Genomic DNA, 19175 nt, shown 5'->3' with positions numbered 1-19175 from the left:
GGTAGGGTCGCTATATTAAGATTGATAACCAGAGATTATGAAATTTGAGGATTTAATTGATATTCGATCAGAGACTAAATTGAAATTTTTGAGAATTCAGGGACCAAAGTGCAATTTTGCCAATTTGACTTGGTCAATTATAATTAAGGGAGTGAGAGGCGTGTCATCACCATTATTCCTTCCTTCCTCTTTTCTCTGGGCCGATCCACCATAGCCTCTCCTCTCCAAGCTTTCGAATTCCATTTCGTGCTCGTTCCGTCCGATAGAATTTCACTCCAAATGTATATTCGTGATCACGGCTGCGAGAGTTTCGTTGTACAGTAAGTTTCTCTTCGATCGGTTATACTTTGAATTTTGGATGTTGTCAGAATTTTATTATTTTTGGATATATCATTCTTGGGCTAGAATAGATCGTATATTCGAAGACGGGTCGAAAAAAGAATGTCGTTTGGATTTGTTATGATTTTATAGGCTAAATTCAAAAAATGGGGTTTAAGATGCTGTTGGAATTTGAATTGTTTTGATGGATTATTGGTGTTAGAAGTTGTATTGGATTGATATATTGCTGTCTGTGATTTTCGGTTAGTCGAATTATAGTCTTTATGCCGCCGATTTGAGATTTCAGAATTTAGGAGTTGATTGATTTTTTGGGCTTGATTTGAATTGGATTGTTTGATATTGAACTCCTTTATATCTCCGTAAAGATTTGGTTGAAGATCCTGAAGTTCAAAATTGGCAGAATTCGAATCGTTGAAGATTTGATCAAGGATTGGTAAAAAGTTTACCTTAATAGTTAAATTTTGATTGAATAGAATTGTGATTGGAAATTCTTGTTTTTATAGCTTGTCCGGATTGCAGCTACGTCGAACCGAAGAAAAATGTAAAATACGATATCGATTGGAAAGGGTTGAATACTCGAGTTTCGATTGATTCTCGAGTCCCTAAATCACATGCATGCATGATTACCTGTTTAGGTTGATTAAATGCATTGAGTTTAGTTTCTTAAATATATTACGATTACCATATGCATTCATATTGAGCCAATAATTTTTTCACTGTTCGAATTAGACAATTTGGGGATTATAGCTGAGGGGCATTTGTAGTTGAGAATAACTCTAATGACCCGACCAACTTTCTATGATGCTCCAAAGTCTAGAGAAGCAAGATATGCCGCATTTACCTCGATCGGGAGAGTCGGTGAGATCGCGGTGATATATCTTGGCCTCGGGATCCCAATTAAAGAAGATATTCCCTTTGATTATCTGAATAGATAATCTTGAACCCTGATGACATGCATTGCATTTTATTGCATTTGTATTGAGTTATTGTTATTCATGTTGTTGATATACTACGTGAAAGTACATGTCAGGTTGTTGATATATCATTTTTGATATATTATTTGATATTGCCTATTTTTTCTCTTTTATTGGGAGTGTTATTCTCACCGAAGTTATCCGGCTATTGTCTTGTCTTTGTATGTGTGCTTGGCAACAGGTGGGGCAGGTTCGAGTCAGAGGCAACATGACTAGACTGGGATGTGATGATAGAAGTGAGGACTTGGTTTTAGAAGTCGAACTTTATATTCAAACTCTTTGTTGTTTTGTATTTGAATTGTAGAACTTAGAATCTGATGCATGTTCTACTAGTTTGATTATTGTAAAACTTTAAAACTTGATGTACTGTTGTTGACAAGTTGTACTGGATTTATGCATGTTGTATATTGAGATTTGAGGATTTTAGATTTGGTTTCGATATGCATGTTTTGCTGTCCGTTCTTTTTTTTTTTTTTTTCAAAAAATTTATAGGGCACGGACCACATGCCTACGTCCGTGTAGGGGTCCGTGTACCTTTGCATTTTGATATTGTTGGAATTTGTTCATGCACGAACCCCGAACATGCATCCATTCATGGGTCCATGTGCTTAGTGTTCAAGACAGTAACTTTGTATTTTTGAAATCTTGGGCACGGACCCGGACACGGAGGGTGCACGGAGTCCATGCATAAACCTTTTCACGGAGGTGTGCACGGGGTCCGTGTATTTTGTGGCCTCCAAACCGTTGGATACAGATTAATGCACGGACCCGGGCACGGAGGGTGCACAGGGTCCATGCATGCTTTAAAGTTTTTTTTTTACCTTTTGTCCGAACTCTCTGTAGATTATTTGAATGATTATTTCTTGATTAGATGATTAGAATCAAGGTCCTCACAATGTATCTAATTTCTTCTCTCATCCTGATGGAAATATAGATCATTTGATTGGTGGTGGTGTGTTAGAAAACAAGGAATATTTGTTTTCTATGGCCTTGTTTCTACTCTGAAGTTCAATTATTTCGTTCTTAGGTTATCATGGTATCGTTTTGTTTTGAATTTCAATTCATGTTTAGGATTTTTGGGGATGTTATCTATTTATTATTTAATAAATTTTATTTATCATTTTATTGAAATTATAGCTTACTGAGTTATATTTTCTTTTAGATTAATGATGAAATATCGCGATGAATTTCTCGCAGACAGTGGTACAACACATACCATCCTTCAAAATAAAAGATACTTTATGGAATTAACATTAGCTGAAAATAATTTTATAACAATATCAGGTGAATCAAAAATTATTGAAGGTTATGGAAAGGAAAAAAATCATTTTACCAAATGATACAAGCCTATATATTGAAAATTCACTATATGCTAGCAAATCCAGTAAAAATTTGCTCAGCTTTAAAGATATTCGCCAAAAAAATACCATATTGAAACATTAAATGAGAAAAATGTTGAATATCTCTGCATTAAATATTTTACATCTGGACAAAAGCATGTAAAAAAAAAATTCTGTGCACTCCCTTCTGGGATGTATTTTACAAAAATAAAAGCAGTTGAATCAAACATTGTCACAAACCAGAAGTTTGTTGACCAACAAAACTTCAAATTATGGCATGATCGACTTGGTCACCCTGGGGCAACAATGGTACACAAAATATTAATTTACTCACGTGGACACTCTTTAAACCAGAAGATTCTTTTACACAATAATTATCCATGAGTTTCTTTTTCATAAGGAAAATTAATTATAAGACCTTCTCCTACAAAGGTGAGTGTTGAAACTCTAACCTTTTTGGAGAGAATTTATGGGGATATTTGTGGTCATATACACCTACCATGTGTACTATTTCGCTATTTTATGGTACTAGTTGATGCATCTACTAGATGTTCACATGTTAGTTTGCTTTCAAGTCGAAATATAACTTTTTCTTGATTACTTGCACAAATTATTAAATTACGAGCTCAATTCCTAGATTATTCCATCAAGACAATTTGTCTTGACAATGCTGCCGAATTTAAATCTCAAGCATTCAATGACTATTGTATGTCAATAGAGATTCCAGTGGAACACTCGGTTGCCCATGTTCATACAAAAAATGACCTCGCAGAATCATTTATTAAGCATTCACAGTTAATTTCCAGACAATTACTGATGAAAAAAAAACTCCCATCTTCTGCATGGGGACATGCCATAATACATGCTGCAACATTGATTCGTATAAGGTCAACTAATTATCATCAATACTCACCAATAGAACTTTCTTATGGTCGAGAACCTGATGTTTCTCACCTTAGAGTATTTGAATATGAAGTACAAGTCCCTCTCTCACCTACACAACGAACCAAAATGGGTCAACAACGTAGACTTGAGATTTACGTGGGATATGATTCACAGTCCATTATTAGATATTTGGAACCTCTAACAGGTGACTTGTTTACTGCAAGGTTTGTAGACTGCCACTTTGATGAGTCGGAGTTTCCAACTCTAGGGGAGGAAAAGTTATATCCTGAAGAACAAAGAAAAAGTTGGACAACCCAGTTGGAGACAAAGTTCGGACCTACCAAACTAGGGGTTCGGAGCTTCCGAAATCAGCTTTGTCAAATCAAGTCAAGTCGCCAATCAGAAAGCCTGTAGTAACCCGTCTCCAAATTGAGATAATCAATGCTTAATTATGATTAATTAAGATAAAACATTATTAAGGGATCCTTAATTGAGTCTAAGGAATTTGAAATGAATTCAGAACGATCGAGAATGGCCCGGTAGAGTTTTGTATATCGGGTAGTTCGGAGGGTCCGAACCAGGATCGGACGCTCCAAACCAATTAGAGCCTTTGGGTCAAAGTTCGGAGGCACTGTGCAGATCGGACGCTCCAAAGAGAGATCGGACGATCCGATCTCATCCGGATAAGTGGATAGACAGAGTGCTAATATTGGACGCTCCGAAGGCTTAGATCGGATGCTCCGATCATATTACGCAAGTCGTGATGTCACATCCAGAACATGTGTTCGGAGGGGGTTGGTTGGAGAGTTCGGACGGTCCGAACTGCGCCTTTAAATAGAGACCAAAGGACTCATTTAGAATTCGAACCTTCATCTCTTTTCTCTCTAATTCTAGTAGTTTTTTAAAATTTTTAGGGGTTTCTAGGCTTCATATTGGGAAGCCGGGAGTGGTGGAGCACTTCGAGGATAGGAGCGGAGCTGTGCCTAAGTTTTGAGGCAGTTTTCATCAGCGGGCTGACTACGGACACATGTATAACTTTGGATCTCTAAAGAGATTAGGGAGTATGTAATGTCTTAGTTAAAGCTTTTAGAGCACAATAAGTGATATAGTAATTATTGCTTATAGGCATGGATTTTGAATACCTGGACTGCTAGAGTTGCTAGGGTGCTTGGGTTTCTCAATTGGGGTACATACGTATTATCCGAGATACCAGGTTGAATATACATGTATTATGTTTGCATGTTTTTTTGTGGCATTATTATGTGCATTGATATTATGCGGCATCATGTACACGTTGAGCTTTATGCCTTGATTTTCTTGGCCTGTAGTAGGGGTCGCTCAGCCCTGTATTTTAGTGGATGGATTTCTATGGATTTGGATCCGGTTATATCCACGAGTTTTATGGTATGTGAGCCACCTCCTGATGCAACGGCCCAACGTGCTACATACCATGGTGCCTTGATTGAGCAGTCTTTTGGATAGGTTTCCAGTACCCTTCATGTTGCATGTGTATGCATTATATATGTATATTTGTACTTCTGTACTGAGCGTTTTATGCTCACGTCCAAGTTTTTTGTGTTGGACACCCAATTCGATAGGACATGACTTAGGTTGGACGAACACGGGGGCAACAGTCGTTGAGCTGCAGTGGTTGCATGGTGTTCCTATTTCTGTTCAGGTTGTTAGATTGGACTTTAGTACTTTCCGTTCGATGGGGTTGTATAATATTTTATTTAGCCCGGTTGTTTTGCCGGCGTATGTTGTATTTATGGTTTAAGTTTTCGCTGGATTTGTTATTTCAATTTAATACTTATTGCATTCTTAATATCTAATTAGTTAATGATTTCAGGTTGGGTCACTACAAAGCCCTATCTGCCTATCGAGAAAACGTTCGGATATTCTAAACTCAGGATCAGAGCTTTCAAAATGTCCAAAGCTACAGAACTCCAATCTTGCTTCCGAAGGGAACAGAACCACCGAACTGTTTCTAGCTCAAGTTCGGATCTTCTGAACTGCTCAAGAACTTGAAATCCTCCGGACCATTTCCGAAGGTCCTGAATCCGATTTTTTGCTAAATAATCTCATCCGAGAATTCCTTAATTATGTTTTAACCATTCTAAACATGCTTAGATAGTTAATCGCCTATTTTTGGAATCGGGTTACTACAACACCCATTATACAGGTATGTGTCATTCTCAAATATTTCCAATGCTTATCGTTCCTTTACCCATAACATCTTTTGTATATCAGAACCATAAATGTATGAGCAGACTTGTAAGGATACTAAATAGATTGAAGAAATGGAGGCCGAAATTTCAACATTAGAAGCAAACAATACTTGGTCTCTCATGCCCCTTCCCTCATGACATCGTCCGATCAGATGCAAATTGTTGTTCAAGATCAAATATTATTCTAATGGCACCATTGAGCGATACAAAGACCTTCTTGTAGCCAAGGGATTCACTCAAAGAGAAGGTATTTATTATCATGAAACCTTCGCTCCTGTCACCAAACTCACCACTTTTTGGTGTCTCCTTGCTCTTGCCGCTATTAATGATTGGAAACTCCATCAAATGGACGTCCAAAATGACTTTTTACATGGAGATATAACCGAGGAAGTATAAATGCATCCTCCTCCGGGTTTCCATCGACATAGGGAGTCACTTGTATGTCGGCTTCACTTTGGTTTGCAACAGTCGCAGGCTGATCATTCTATTTTTATCAAGGTGCGTGGAATCTCATTTACAACTATTTTGTTATATGTCGATGATATGATCATAGCAGGGAATAGTCAAGAGGCCATTGACAATGTGAAAGCCTTTCTTGCATCCCGTTTCAAGCTCAAGGATCTTGGATTGCTAAAATATTTTCATGGGATTGAAATAGCTCGTTCAAAGATGAGAATTTCGATCAATCAACGCAAGTACACTATTTATATTCTCCAAGAAGCAGGGTTACTTGGCGCAAAACCAGCAAAGTTTCCCATGCAGCAATCCTTAAAACTCACTCCTACCGAGGGTTGCAGCTTACTCAAAAACCCTACACATTATCGGCGACTCATGGGAAAGTTGATTTATTTAACAATAACAAGGTCGAAAATTTCTTTCTCGGTTAACATACTTAGCCAATTCATGCAACAACCTAGACGGACCCATCTAGATGCAGTCCATCGTTTGCTTTGATACTTGAAGAATTCACCTGGACAAGGATTTTTCTTTCCTTCTAAAAATGATGTGAATTTAATTAGTTGGTTTTTGTGATGTCGATTGGGCTGGAGACGTCACTGTGCGTCGATCAGTGACTGAATATTATGCCGGATTCCAATCTTTGTATCTACGTAAATAAATCACATTGTGAATCAATTAGGATTATTTTCCTCTTAGGCAGAATCAATTACAATCAATGGTTGATTCTTTTGTAGTAGTGGTTATATATATATCGTACATCTTCAATATCATATATGCAATAATTTTTCTCTTATCACCTTATATTTCACAAATTCTTACATGGAAAGCTCATATGCCTAATAAAGTTAAATTCACGTTAGGAGAGCTTTGAATGATGCAATTCCAGCACGGTTTCAACTTCTTTCTTGAGGAGTTCAGCTATATCCTATTTGTAACAGGTATCGGAAATCATGCATTCTGGAAATGCAAGAATGCCATTGATGTTCGGAAAAGATGTGCTATATGGCTGGAGCTTGAACGATTCAAAGGTGGTCGGCTTTTTGACCTCTTTTGTTGGGTTGTGGATAATGGAAGAAATGTAGTTGTGGCTAGCTAGCTAGCTTTTCTATGATCCTTTGGAGTATTTGGCAAGCCCGTAACAAGAGGGTGTTCATGTGTACTTACTACGTACAACTGAAGCGGTCGATATTTTAGCCTTGGCGAACAGATATTGGCCAGGGGAACTTTTTTCTCTGCAATCCAACCAATTCTATCCCTAGCCAGCCATATATTTGAGGGTTGTATAGCAGCCAATAGATTTGAATCTCAGGGATGGATTTTGGAATCAAATTCTCTCGATCACCATGGTGAAGTTTCTTGCTTCTATAGCTCCGGAAGCTTCTGTTTCCAACCAAATTACTGCTGTAGAGGTGTGTCTTTCAAACCAGCTGATCATGTATTGGGCCTCGGGAGGGAAATAATACTATTGGGCCTAATGCAAGAATTAAGTCACTGGCCATTATTTAATTTTTTGGGCCTAAACATGGTTTGTTATTAAAAGGAAGCCCATCAATGTGCTAGCCGTTGTGGAGTTGGGCGTATGCCTTATAACGGATTCAGTTTTCTTCTTTGAAGGATACAACAGACACAAGCTGAGATAAGAGAAAGAGATTGAGAGATGTTAAAGAATCAATTCTCCAAAAAATTGAAGATCAACAAGGTTCACACTCACAGGGAATCGAAGGAAAGAAAGAAGCAAGATTGCAGCTGTGATTGAGGAATTGAAAGCTCAATCTGTAATTCTGTAAATCTGTATCAATCTTCTTTTCTTTGTTATTCGATTGGAGAAGTGTATCAAATCTTGGATTGTTCATTAATAAGAAGTGGCGATCTCCCGTGGATGTAGGCTGGTTATAGATGAACCATGTAAATGGTGTTCTTGGTTCTTATGCTTTAAGTTTTTTGTATTGAATTTGTTAATCTTCTTGCTTGAGAAATCTCTGAGATTTGTGTCTGGGAATTCTCTGGGTTGTTCTTCGAATTTGGCTGAGTCGATTAAATCGAATTAGATTGATACCTTAACAGTGGCGTCGTCTGTGGGAATAAAAGGAACCATGCTCGGGTCAATGAAATTCGATATCGAAAAGTTTACCGGAAAGAATGACTTTGCTTTGTGGAGAATCAAGATGAAGGCAATCTTGATTCAACAAGGGTTAGGAGAAGCTCTGAAAATTAAAGAGGAAATGTCGACTTCTTTAAATGATAAAGAAAAGAATGACATATTGGAGAAAGCTCAATGTGCAATCATTCTATGTTTGGGAGAAAAGCCATTAAGGGAAGTAGCAAGGGAGAAATCTGCATCGGCTATGTGGTTAAAATTGGAAATTATATACATGACTAAGTCCCTTGCTAATAGATTATATATGAAGCAGCGCTTTTACTCTTTTAAGATATAGGATGGAAAAGGCATTGAGGACCAGATTGATGATTTTATCAAGATCTTGGATGACTTAGAAAATGTAGACGTGAAACTTTATGATGAGTACAAGGCTCTCATACTATTGAATGCTCTGCCAAAGTCCTATGAAAACTTTAAGGACGCTATGTTGTATGGAAGAGATCAAACTATCTTTTTGGAAGAAGTAAAATCTGCCATTAAATCAAAGGAGTTGTAGAGGAAGATTCAGCTTACTGGAATGACTCTGGGAGAAGGACTTAATGTAAGAGGCAGAGCAAAAAAACGGGTGCAAAGGTCTGTCAAGACCAGGCCAAGATCAAAGAGAAAAACAAGTTATAAATGCTTCACTTTTCATAAAGAAGGAAACTTTAAAAGAGACTGTCCAGAAAGAAAGAAGAAATGGTTTGAAAGACAGAATGATAATGGAGAAGTGGCTCTAGTATCTGATGAATATGACACAACAGAAGCTCTAGTAGTGGCAGATAATGAGATGAAAAATGCTTGGATACTAGACTCGGGCTGTACCTATCATATGTGCCCAGTAAAGTCTTGGTTTGAACAATTGACAGAAACAGATCAAGGTATGGTATTACCAGAGAATGATAAGTCCTGCAAAGTAAAGGGAATTGAAACTATCAGGTTGCAAATGCATGATGGAACAAACAGAATCCTCAAGGATGTAAGGTTTGTACTAGAACTAAAGAGAAATCCAATCTCTTTAGGTACACTGGAATCAAACGGATACTCTTTCAAATCTGAAGCTGGAGTGATTAAAGTGTCTAAAGGTTTGTTGGTGGTCATGAAAGGCAGGAGGGTGAATTCTTTGTATTTTCTTCAAGCTAAGACAGTAATAGGAGGTTCAGTTCTTATTCATGAAGCTCAAGACAAGTCTAGCCTATGGCATATGAGACTTGGTCACTTGAGTGAAAGAGGTATGATGTAACTTTCTAAGAGAGAACTTCTATGTGGAGATAAGCTACAAGGGCTAGACCTCTATGATTACTGCATTCTAGGGAAAGCTAAGAGAGTTAAGTTTGGCCAAGGAAAGCACACTGCTACAAGCCCTTTAGAATATATACATTCTGATCTTTGGGGTCCCTCTAAAACTCACACTCATGGAGGTAGCCGATACTTTATGTCAATCATTGATGATTATTCAAGAATGGTTTGGACTTACCTTCTTAAAACAAAGGATGAAGCTTTTGGAAAATTCAGGGAATGGATTGAAATGGCAGAAAATAAGTCAGGACATAAGGTCAAGCTCTTAAGGACAGATAATGGCTTGGAGTTCTTATCCAAGGAATTCAAAGATCTGTGCACTCAAAGAGTGATCACAAGACACTATACAGTACCATACACACCTCAACAAAACGGAGTGGCAGAAATGATGAATCGCACACTTCTGGAAAGAGTAATATGCTTAATTTTGAATGCAAGTCTTCCTAAGACTTTCTGGGGTGAAGCCTTGGCCACTGCCACTTATTTGATAAACAGAAGTCCCTCGAGTAGCCTAAATTTCAAAACACCTCTTGAACTTTGGAAAGGCACAACAGCTGATTATACAAACTTGAGGATATTTGGTTGCCTTGCTTATGCACACATCAAACAAGACAAGCTGGAACCCAGGGCTCTAAAGTGTATCTTCATAGGATATCCAGATGGAGTTAAAGGGTACAAACTCTGGAACTTGGAGCCAAATGGACCAAGGTGTTTCAATTCAAGAGATGTGACTTTTGATGAAACAAGAATGGGATATGACTTGAGGAAAGCCGAGATTAAAACATCAAATGAAAGTCTAAATGATACTCAAGTCGAGGTGGAGCTACAGGAGAAGGAAAAAGGTGAAACTCAACATCTATCAGATCAAGAGGAGTCTACTGAATCTATCACACCACAAACAGAAACCAACCTTGAATCTTACAGATTAGCAAGGGATAGGCCAAGAAGAGAAATTAAGCTCCCTATCAGATACTCAGATGCAAATTTGGTTTCTTATGCTTTAAGCACAGCAGAACAAGTAGAGTATGATGAACCATCATCATGTAAAGATGCAATGCAAAGAAAACACAAGTATCAGTGGAAGTTGACAATGAAGGAAGAACTCGACTCACTGTTGTATAACAAAACTTGGGAATTGGTTGATAAACCTTAACATCAAAGAATCCTAGGTTGTAAGTGGATTTATAAGATCAAAGAAGACTCTACAACAGCAGATAGAGTCAAGTTCAAAGCCAGATTAGTCGCCAAAGGTTACTCTATAATTGAAGGGATAGACTTCAATGAGATCTACTCCCCTGTAGTGACGCACTGTTCCATAAGAATGATACTTGCAATAGTCACCCAGATGGATCTAGAGCTGGAACAACTGGATGTAAAAACAGCTTTCCTTCATGGTGATTTAGAGGAGACCATTTACATGGAACCCCCTGAGGGCTATCTAATTCCAGGTGATAAAATCAAAGCTTGTTTGCTTAAACGGTCTCTCTATGGTTTGAAACAAAGTCCTAGGCAGTGGTATATGAAATTCGATGAGTTCATGAAGAACATAGAATTTCATAGAAGCTGCTATGACACATGTGTCTACTTTAAGGAAGAGCTGGATCATACAAAAACATATCTCTTATTATATGTAGACGACATGCTTATAGCAAGTAGAAGCAAGGCTGGAATTCAGAAGCTAAAGGAAGAATTGAACTCTGAATTTGACACGAAGGATCTTGGAGAGGCCAAGAAGATATTGGGAATGAAAATCCAGAGAAACAGGAAAAAGGGAAATCTGTTTCTAAGCCAAGGAAATTATCTTGCTAAGGTAGTATTGAGATTCAGTATGCAAGAATGAAAATCTGTTATCACACCACTTGAACATCACATGAAGCTGTCATCAGATCAATCTCCTACAGATGATGATCAGAAGAAGGAAATGGAATCCATTCCTTATGCAAGTGGAGTGGGCAGCATAATGTATGCTATGGTGTGTAGCAGGCCGGACTTGACTCATGCTATAAGTGTGGTTTCCAGGTTCATGGCAAACCCAGGGTTGCAACATTGGGAAGCTCTTAAGTGGATATTAAGGTACTTAAAGGGTTCAGAAATCATTGGACTGTTGTATCAGAAACAAGAAGATGGACAGAAACCAGTGGAAGGATTTGTGGATTCAGACTATGCTGGAAATATTGACACGAGGAAGTCTTTAACTGGTTATGTGTTTACAATGTTTGGGACTGCTATAAGTTGGAAAGCTACTCTTCAATCTGTGGTTGCCCTTTCAACAACAGAGGCAGAATATATAGTCTTGACAGAAGCTATAAAGGAAGCAATTTGGCTAAGAGGGTTGATCACTGAACTTGGGTTGAAACAAGAACAAGTGGTGATTCATTGTGACAGTCAAAGTGCCATCTATCTTTCAAAACATCAGACTTTCCATGAAAGAACCAAACACATAGACGTAAAGCACCACTTTGTAAGAGACATAATTGGGAAAGGTGAAATCAAAATTGAAAAATCAGTACAAATGATAATCCTGCAGATGCTCTAACGAAGACATTGCCTCATTCAAAGTTTAAGCTTTTCTTAGACTTGATTGGAGCAGTGGAATTGAAGTAATCAGTAAGGAGGAGGAATGGAGATCAGCTATGGTTATCAGTCAAGGTGAAGATTTGTAGAGGTGTTTCTTTCAAACCAGTTGATCATGTATGGGCCTCGGGAGGGAAATAGTATTGTTGGGCCTAATGCAAGAATTAAGTCACTGACCATGATTTAATTTTTTGGGCCTAAATATGGTTTGTTATTAAAAGGAAGCCCATCAATGTGCTAGCCGTTGTGGAGTTGGGCGTATGCCTTATAACGGATTCAGTTTTCTTCTTTGAGGGATACAACAGATACAAGTTGAGATCAGAGAAAACGATTGAGAGACGTTAAAGAATCAATTTTCCAAAAAATTGAAGACCAACAAGGTTCACACTCACTGGGAATCGAAGGAAAGAAAGAAGCAAGATTGCAGCTGTGATTGAGGAATTGAAAGCTCAATTTGTAATTTTGTAAATCTGTATCAATCTTCTTTTCTTTGTTATTCGACTGGAGAAGTGTATCAAATCTTGGATTGTTCATTAATAAGAAGTGGCGATCTCCCGTGGATGTAGGCTGGTTATAGCTGAACCACGTAAATGGTGTTCTTAATTCTTATGCTTTAAGTTTTCTGTATTGAATTTGTTAATTTTCTTGCTTGAGCAATCTCTGTGATTTGTGTCTGGGAATTCTCTGGGTTGTTCTTCGAATTTGGCTGAGTCGATTAAATCGAATTAGATGGACACCTTAACAACTGCGACGCGTGCATGATCATCTCCGGTCCCTAGGTGGTTAAATTCCGTTGTGACAAACGATCTCCCTTCTGTTTAGTAATAATATTTCTAGTTTCTAGTTTCCTTTCTTTTTCTTTTTTTTTTTTCCCATTTCAAAAGTTAGAAATTTGAAATTTATTTTGTGATTTATATATGAATATCAATGATTTTAAAATACTTAATAATAATGAAATATGATTGAAAATTATATATAACGCGATTTAATTATTAAATATTTGAATAGCAGCACGACAAACATATGGTAAAAAAAATGAAATGCTAAAATAATTTATTTAATTCGTCGTTTAAAATATTAAATTGAATTGTATTTATTAACTTTTAAACACACTATTGTGGCAAGTTTAAAAGTATAATTATAATTTTTTTATATAACATTATTACACTTAGATAAGAGAAAATCATAAAATTTGGTTGTCCCATTAAAGAAATAACAATTTTTAATAAATAAAATTTAAATTCTACATTAAATACTCATTAAAAATGATTTTTAGTTTCTTTTTTAGTATTTTAAAATTTCAATTAGCATCATATTTTTATTAAAAAATGTATTTATAGAGTGGCTGATGTTTTAATTTATATATATAAGGAATAAATTGATTGAACTTTTAAACAAATAAAATGTGATATACAAGGATTAATTGGTATGAGCACAATTTTCCACAAATATTCGATACGATTTTCTCTTTTAAGGTTTGACCCCGAAGAGGAACTCATTTCATATGAGTTAGATGCCTATTGGCTCATGCGAAGGTTAAATCGAAGGATTTGCACGAAAGGCAGAGACCTGTAGGATGGAGCAACATGGTCCAACTCCCAGAGCATACCCCCGCAATATTTCAACAGGGAATATGCTCCACAAGAGAATCCAACCCGCAACACTGGAGAATCTCTTCCCATGTCACCTCAGGCCTTACCAACTCGCCTATATCCCTGTGGGCTTCAATACGATTTTCTCACCCAAATCTTTGTCGTTCTTAACATTGCAACAATTATCAAATTCAATAGGTATTAATAAAAATCTAAGTAATATAGCCTATGATGTGTACCTCATTTGGAACCAATTTTTCACGTATGAAACCAGATTTTGAATTCGAGATTCAGTTGTGATAATTTCTCCCTAACTCAAAAAAAAAAAAGTAATGTAATGTAATTTTCATTTTTGATAATATATTGAAATAAAATTGGCTTAAGAATTTGTGTTAACGAGTGTAAAGTTGTTCAAAACAATGATCCGTTCATCACTTGAAGAAATGCTAACCAAAATATATCAGCAATGTAATGGTTTTATTTGAGCGGTAAATTTTTTTTAAAAAAAATAGCAAAACAAAAGAAAAATAACGAACTAAAAATAAAATTTGATAGCATAGAAAAACAAAATCACATTAAGAAAGATACCGAGGACCAAAAAAATCAATTTTTCCAATTTCGTAATATGATTGATTGTTGAACAATTCATCGTTATTTTCCTATTCAAATTTGGTTCAAAGCTTTCCATCGGAATATAAAGATTTTTTTTATTTTTAATTTAAAAAAATTAATTTATTTCAAATTAAATGTGTGCCACAACGAATTGCAAGATTAGTACTGCAATCCGTTGTGGCAAGTCCCCATGTGCAACGTTATTTTTTCCCTTTTGGTTTGTTTTTGTTTTCGTAAAATTAATTATAAAATTGTAAAATTATTATTTATTTAGTATTAGTATGATAATATTTTTTTTCAAAAATATAAATTCTAATTCTAATTTTCGAATTTGATGACCGGCTGAGAAATTATTAAGAAAACAAAACAAAAAATTTACGGTTAAAAAAATTAGAATGATTAAATAAAATTTTTTTGGTCAGATATATTTATAAAAAAATATTTAACCTAAATAAACATATTTTCATTAAATTTATTTTATATTATATTTTTTAAATATAAATTCTATTTTAAACTTAACTTTTGGTTAGAAAAGTTATATATTTATTTTAATTCGTTTGGATTTGTTGAGGTCCCTCGGTTCTGTAGATAAATTTAGAGGAGTTAGTTCATATTTATTCGAGTCGAGTTGATGCAAAAATGCTATTAGAAAATTTTTCAACCCGAAATCGAGCCGAAACGAAATCATCTCGGAAATTGTGAACTCGAACCGACCCGAATATATCCGAATTAATCCTCTAGATCTATCCATAGAACTAAAGGACTTGTAGAGATCTAAACGAATTAAAATAAATCTATAACTCCGCTAACCAATTTTTTAATAAAACAATAAAATTTATATTAAAAAATATGATATAAAATAAATTTATATTAATATGTTATTTAGGTTTATTAAATAAAATTTAAATTAAAAATTATGATATAAAGTAATTTTTTTTGTGGTAAGTTATATTTATAAAAAAATTAGTTATCCTAATTAGAATTCAAAAATTAGAATTAAAATTTAGATTTTTAAGAAAAAATATCATAGGTATTAAATAAATAATTATTTTATAAAATATAATTAATTATATAACTAATTAAAAAACTAAAAAAAAAACGAAAAAGTAAAAAAAAAAACAAAAATGTTGCACATGGGGACTTGCAATTTGCACATGTGCTGATGCTGGCAGCGGACATGAGCAGATTGCAATCCGCTGTGGCAGATATTAAATTTGAAATATTTTTATTTTTTAAAATTAAAAATAAAAATAACCCGAATCTAAATCATTGGTTCTCTAATAAGAAAAACTGACAGCCACTATATATTTAAGCACCTTTCCAAGTAGCCCCCATCTCCTCCTTTCTTATCGTCCCCCGGCCCCACAAGTTAATTAGTACAATAATGCGACTAATTAATACTATGTTCATCCATGAATCTATCATTTTAATTCGAGTTTGCTACATATCATGTACGGAACTGTCGATGCTATCCATATCCTGTGGCTAGCGTGACGAGTTCTGATTGATCCAAATTAATAGATTTCCAAATCATGGGATACATGTTGCTCACAGAGCACTAACCAAATTAATTGTTGTCAATTATATGACGTGCTTGGAGGCTCATTAAACATAATAATCAAGGCAAGCTTATCTTACAAAAACAATATATATATATATATACTGAAACATATAATCACCGCATGTGGTCAAATAATTTTATGAAAACAAATGAAATCAAGCAGATGAGCAAAGAGAGTGAATATACTGAAAGCCACCAACTTTTGGGTACTTGAAAGAATTCGACCGAACAATAATTCCACGTTCCAACGTCTCCGCCAAGTCTCGGAAACTCTTGAGCACAATGTCGTATCTCACGACTTTCCCTGGAATCCTCAAAACCAAGAACGAGTCCCCTTCTTCCTCACCTCGTACCGCAGCCAAAACCTCGTACACGAATCCTCCCCAGAACATGGGGTCGCCCCCCCGTATGGAAGCCATCACAGGATTAGCCACCACGACCGCCGAAAGATCGACCCGGTACTTGACGAACCATTCCGAATAATCCCTTTTCAGCTCGTGAACGACCAGCTTCACTTGCGGGCCGCGCATGTCGATGAAATGCAAGTGATCGCATGACTCTCCGAAGTAATAGTGATCTCTTTTACAGTGTCTGCTGTATGCAAGAGGCAGCTTCGGCATGTTGCTCAGTGTTTGGGTTCCGACATTGAAGTACAATGGCCTTGCGTTATCAACGTCTGTATCCATCCAATGTACGGCGTCGTTCCAATACACGCCTCGCTCGAAATCCGCCGAAGAAGAGAAGGGCTGCAGGCTTTGCACCCGCCAACAGCGGGTGTGGGACGAGTAAACTTCGATCCAGAAATGTGAGTCAAATGAGCAGGCAGAGACAATTTTGTAGCGAAACGACTCGACGGGATTAAAAGCCAAGTTGATCCCACGGATTCTTTTCGAAATCCCACGATCTGTTTCATAATCTGGTTTCGGTGGGATTGGGATGCACGAGTGCTTCTTGGTGGTGGGATTGTAAACAAAGTACTCGGGATCATCATCACTACTGATCTTTCTGCAACAAAGCATCAAGCCATTGCAAGACTGCAAGATTCTGATCACCCCAGAAGGTAGATGATTCTTGACGAATTCGAAAGAAGACTTGTCGGAACTGAAAGGGACGAATTCGTATCCGGAATTCGAGGCGGAAAGGGGCAAGAAGAGGCCGACTGCGGGATTGGGATTGGGATTGAGGAGTTGACAAAATCTTGGATCACTGATGAGATGAAACCAGCGTTTGGAAACTAATTTGAAACGAACTACTGATTTTGTTGGGAGGCGGAGCAAGATTTCAGATAAGAGATCAACAGTGGATGCCACCATTTCTGCAGATTTGATCTCATCATGTGGAGAGAATGCCAACTGGGTTTCCATGTCGTCTTGTTTTGTGATGACATTATCCGGTTTCAAGTAAAACATCAGTCTAAACTAAATAATATTTTATTTTCTTTTTAATTATTATTCTTTAGAATTTTTGTAGTCCAACTATTAGTTTTGGTAGGCCAACTATATTTATGATAATCGTATATTCTAAATTAGAGAATGGTTCACATGAATAATCGTTCTACTTAAAAGTAAAATCTATTTAATAAACTATACTAAAGTATTGTTAATGTGTTATGATACATCTCTCTCTCGAATATCTTTGTAATGAAGAACTTACCATCATGATTTTACAAGGCTACTGCAAAACACATTTCAACACATTCAAATTAAATTCTATTTGATGAAGAGGATCATTTGTGCTATTGTGTTGCTCACAAGTTTTTGTAAGCCAGTATTTTTTTGTGAAAGCACGAGTACTTGTAATATGTTGAAAAAGTCTTTACCAGAATCCTTTCATTTTATCAAAGTGTTAAGTGTTAGGAGTTTCGTTAGGCAAAGATAAATACGACTGAAGTGAGTTTATACATGTCGTATCTTCTGAAAACAAAAGAATGAGGGACGTAAAAAAGGTTTATCCTTCGAACTTCAAGAAAAAAAAGTCTTTGTGCTCTTTATCTTTTAATTTTCTTTGTAATGCTTTGTTTCACTAAGTGTTGCACTATTCCAGTAGTCTACTGCCCTCCGAAGTTCGAGATTGGTTTTTCGCTACTATACACAGATGAGAACTATTACTTCAAGTAGAAAAAAAATTGGTCGGTGTATTAATTCATCCTCTTCTAAATACCCACAGCTATCCTAACTAAAAGTTTTCGATTTTTAAAAATTGTACTCATAAATTAAAAATCAGGAAACAAATTAATTCAAAAAACTAAAATAAATAAAATGGAAAATTACAAATAAAGATTAAAAACAATTTATAAAATCTGGAAAATCGATGTCCATACCAACTTGTCATCAGTGTAAATACTATTTAATTAATGTGCGAGATATTCTAGTGTGCTTAGAGCACCCACAGTAGTGAGAATATTTCTCCCAAATATTTGTGAGTTTATCATACCACATCATCTATCTAATATTTCATTTTTTAAATATCTTATATTTTATAATAAAATATACTATTATCCAATAAAATATACTACACACTAGAAAATATTGTATATATCACTCCTGTGAAATCTCGGGTTTGCTGATAATTTTCTATGAAAGTTTTTTGAGCCAATAACCCTATGTAATTCTAGATCTATTTCATGCACACCCCTTCCAGCTAAAAAATGACAAAAATACCATACTTAAATAAATAATTAAATTAATTTTGTTTTATAATTCTATATTGAATAAAATAATCCAATTTTAGTTAAATAACTATGAAAATTATATATAATTATTTTATCTTAATATTTGTAGGGGTGTTCAAATTTCGAATACAACCGAAAATCCAAATCGGAAAAACCAAACACCGCGAACCGAACCGATCGTATTTTGTAATTCGGATATAATTCTTAAAACCGAAATTTATTTGGTTCGATTTTGGATTATATATGTCAAAACCGAACCGATCGAAAAAAATCAAAATTCATTAAATTAATAATTTTATTTATATTTATATTTATATTATATATATGTTATGAGATAATATTTAGTGAATGTATAATTATTTTAAATAATTCTTAGTTGATTGTTATTTATGTAATTTATTGTTATTTTTTTAATTCATAGTTAATTAATTGATGGTTTTTTAACGTAATTTTTAGTTGATTTTTGTTTATGTAATTCATTTAAACTGTACTTTTAAATTTTTT

The 19175-nt window shown here is 35.5% G+C and overlaps 1 protein-coding gene across 1 annotated transcript; it reads right to left on the bottom strand.

Annotated features, from left to right (window-relative positions):
• Positions 1-16044: 16044 nt before the first annotated feature.
• On the bottom strand, positions 16045-17481 carry LOC140884713 (F-box protein At5g07610-like). The gene has a single exon (XM_073291557.1). It carries the CDS (start codon positions 17407-17409, stop codon positions 16156-16158), a length of 1254 nt encoding a protein of 417 aa, XP_073147658.1. The 5' UTR covers positions 17410-17481; the 3' UTR covers positions 16045-16155.
• Positions 17482-19175: the final 1694 nt, after the last annotated feature.

Source organism: Henckelia pumila, chromosome 2, assembly GCF_033568475.1.
Source record: "Henckelia pumila isolate YLH828 chromosome 2, ASM3356847v2, whole genome shotgun sequence".
Lineage (NCBI taxonomy): Eukaryota > Viridiplantae > Streptophyta > Magnoliopsida > Lamiales > Gesneriaceae > Henckelia > Henckelia pumila.
The sequence above is the reverse complement of the archived record's forward strand: the minus strand, read 5'-3'. Positions and strand labels throughout refer to the sequence as shown.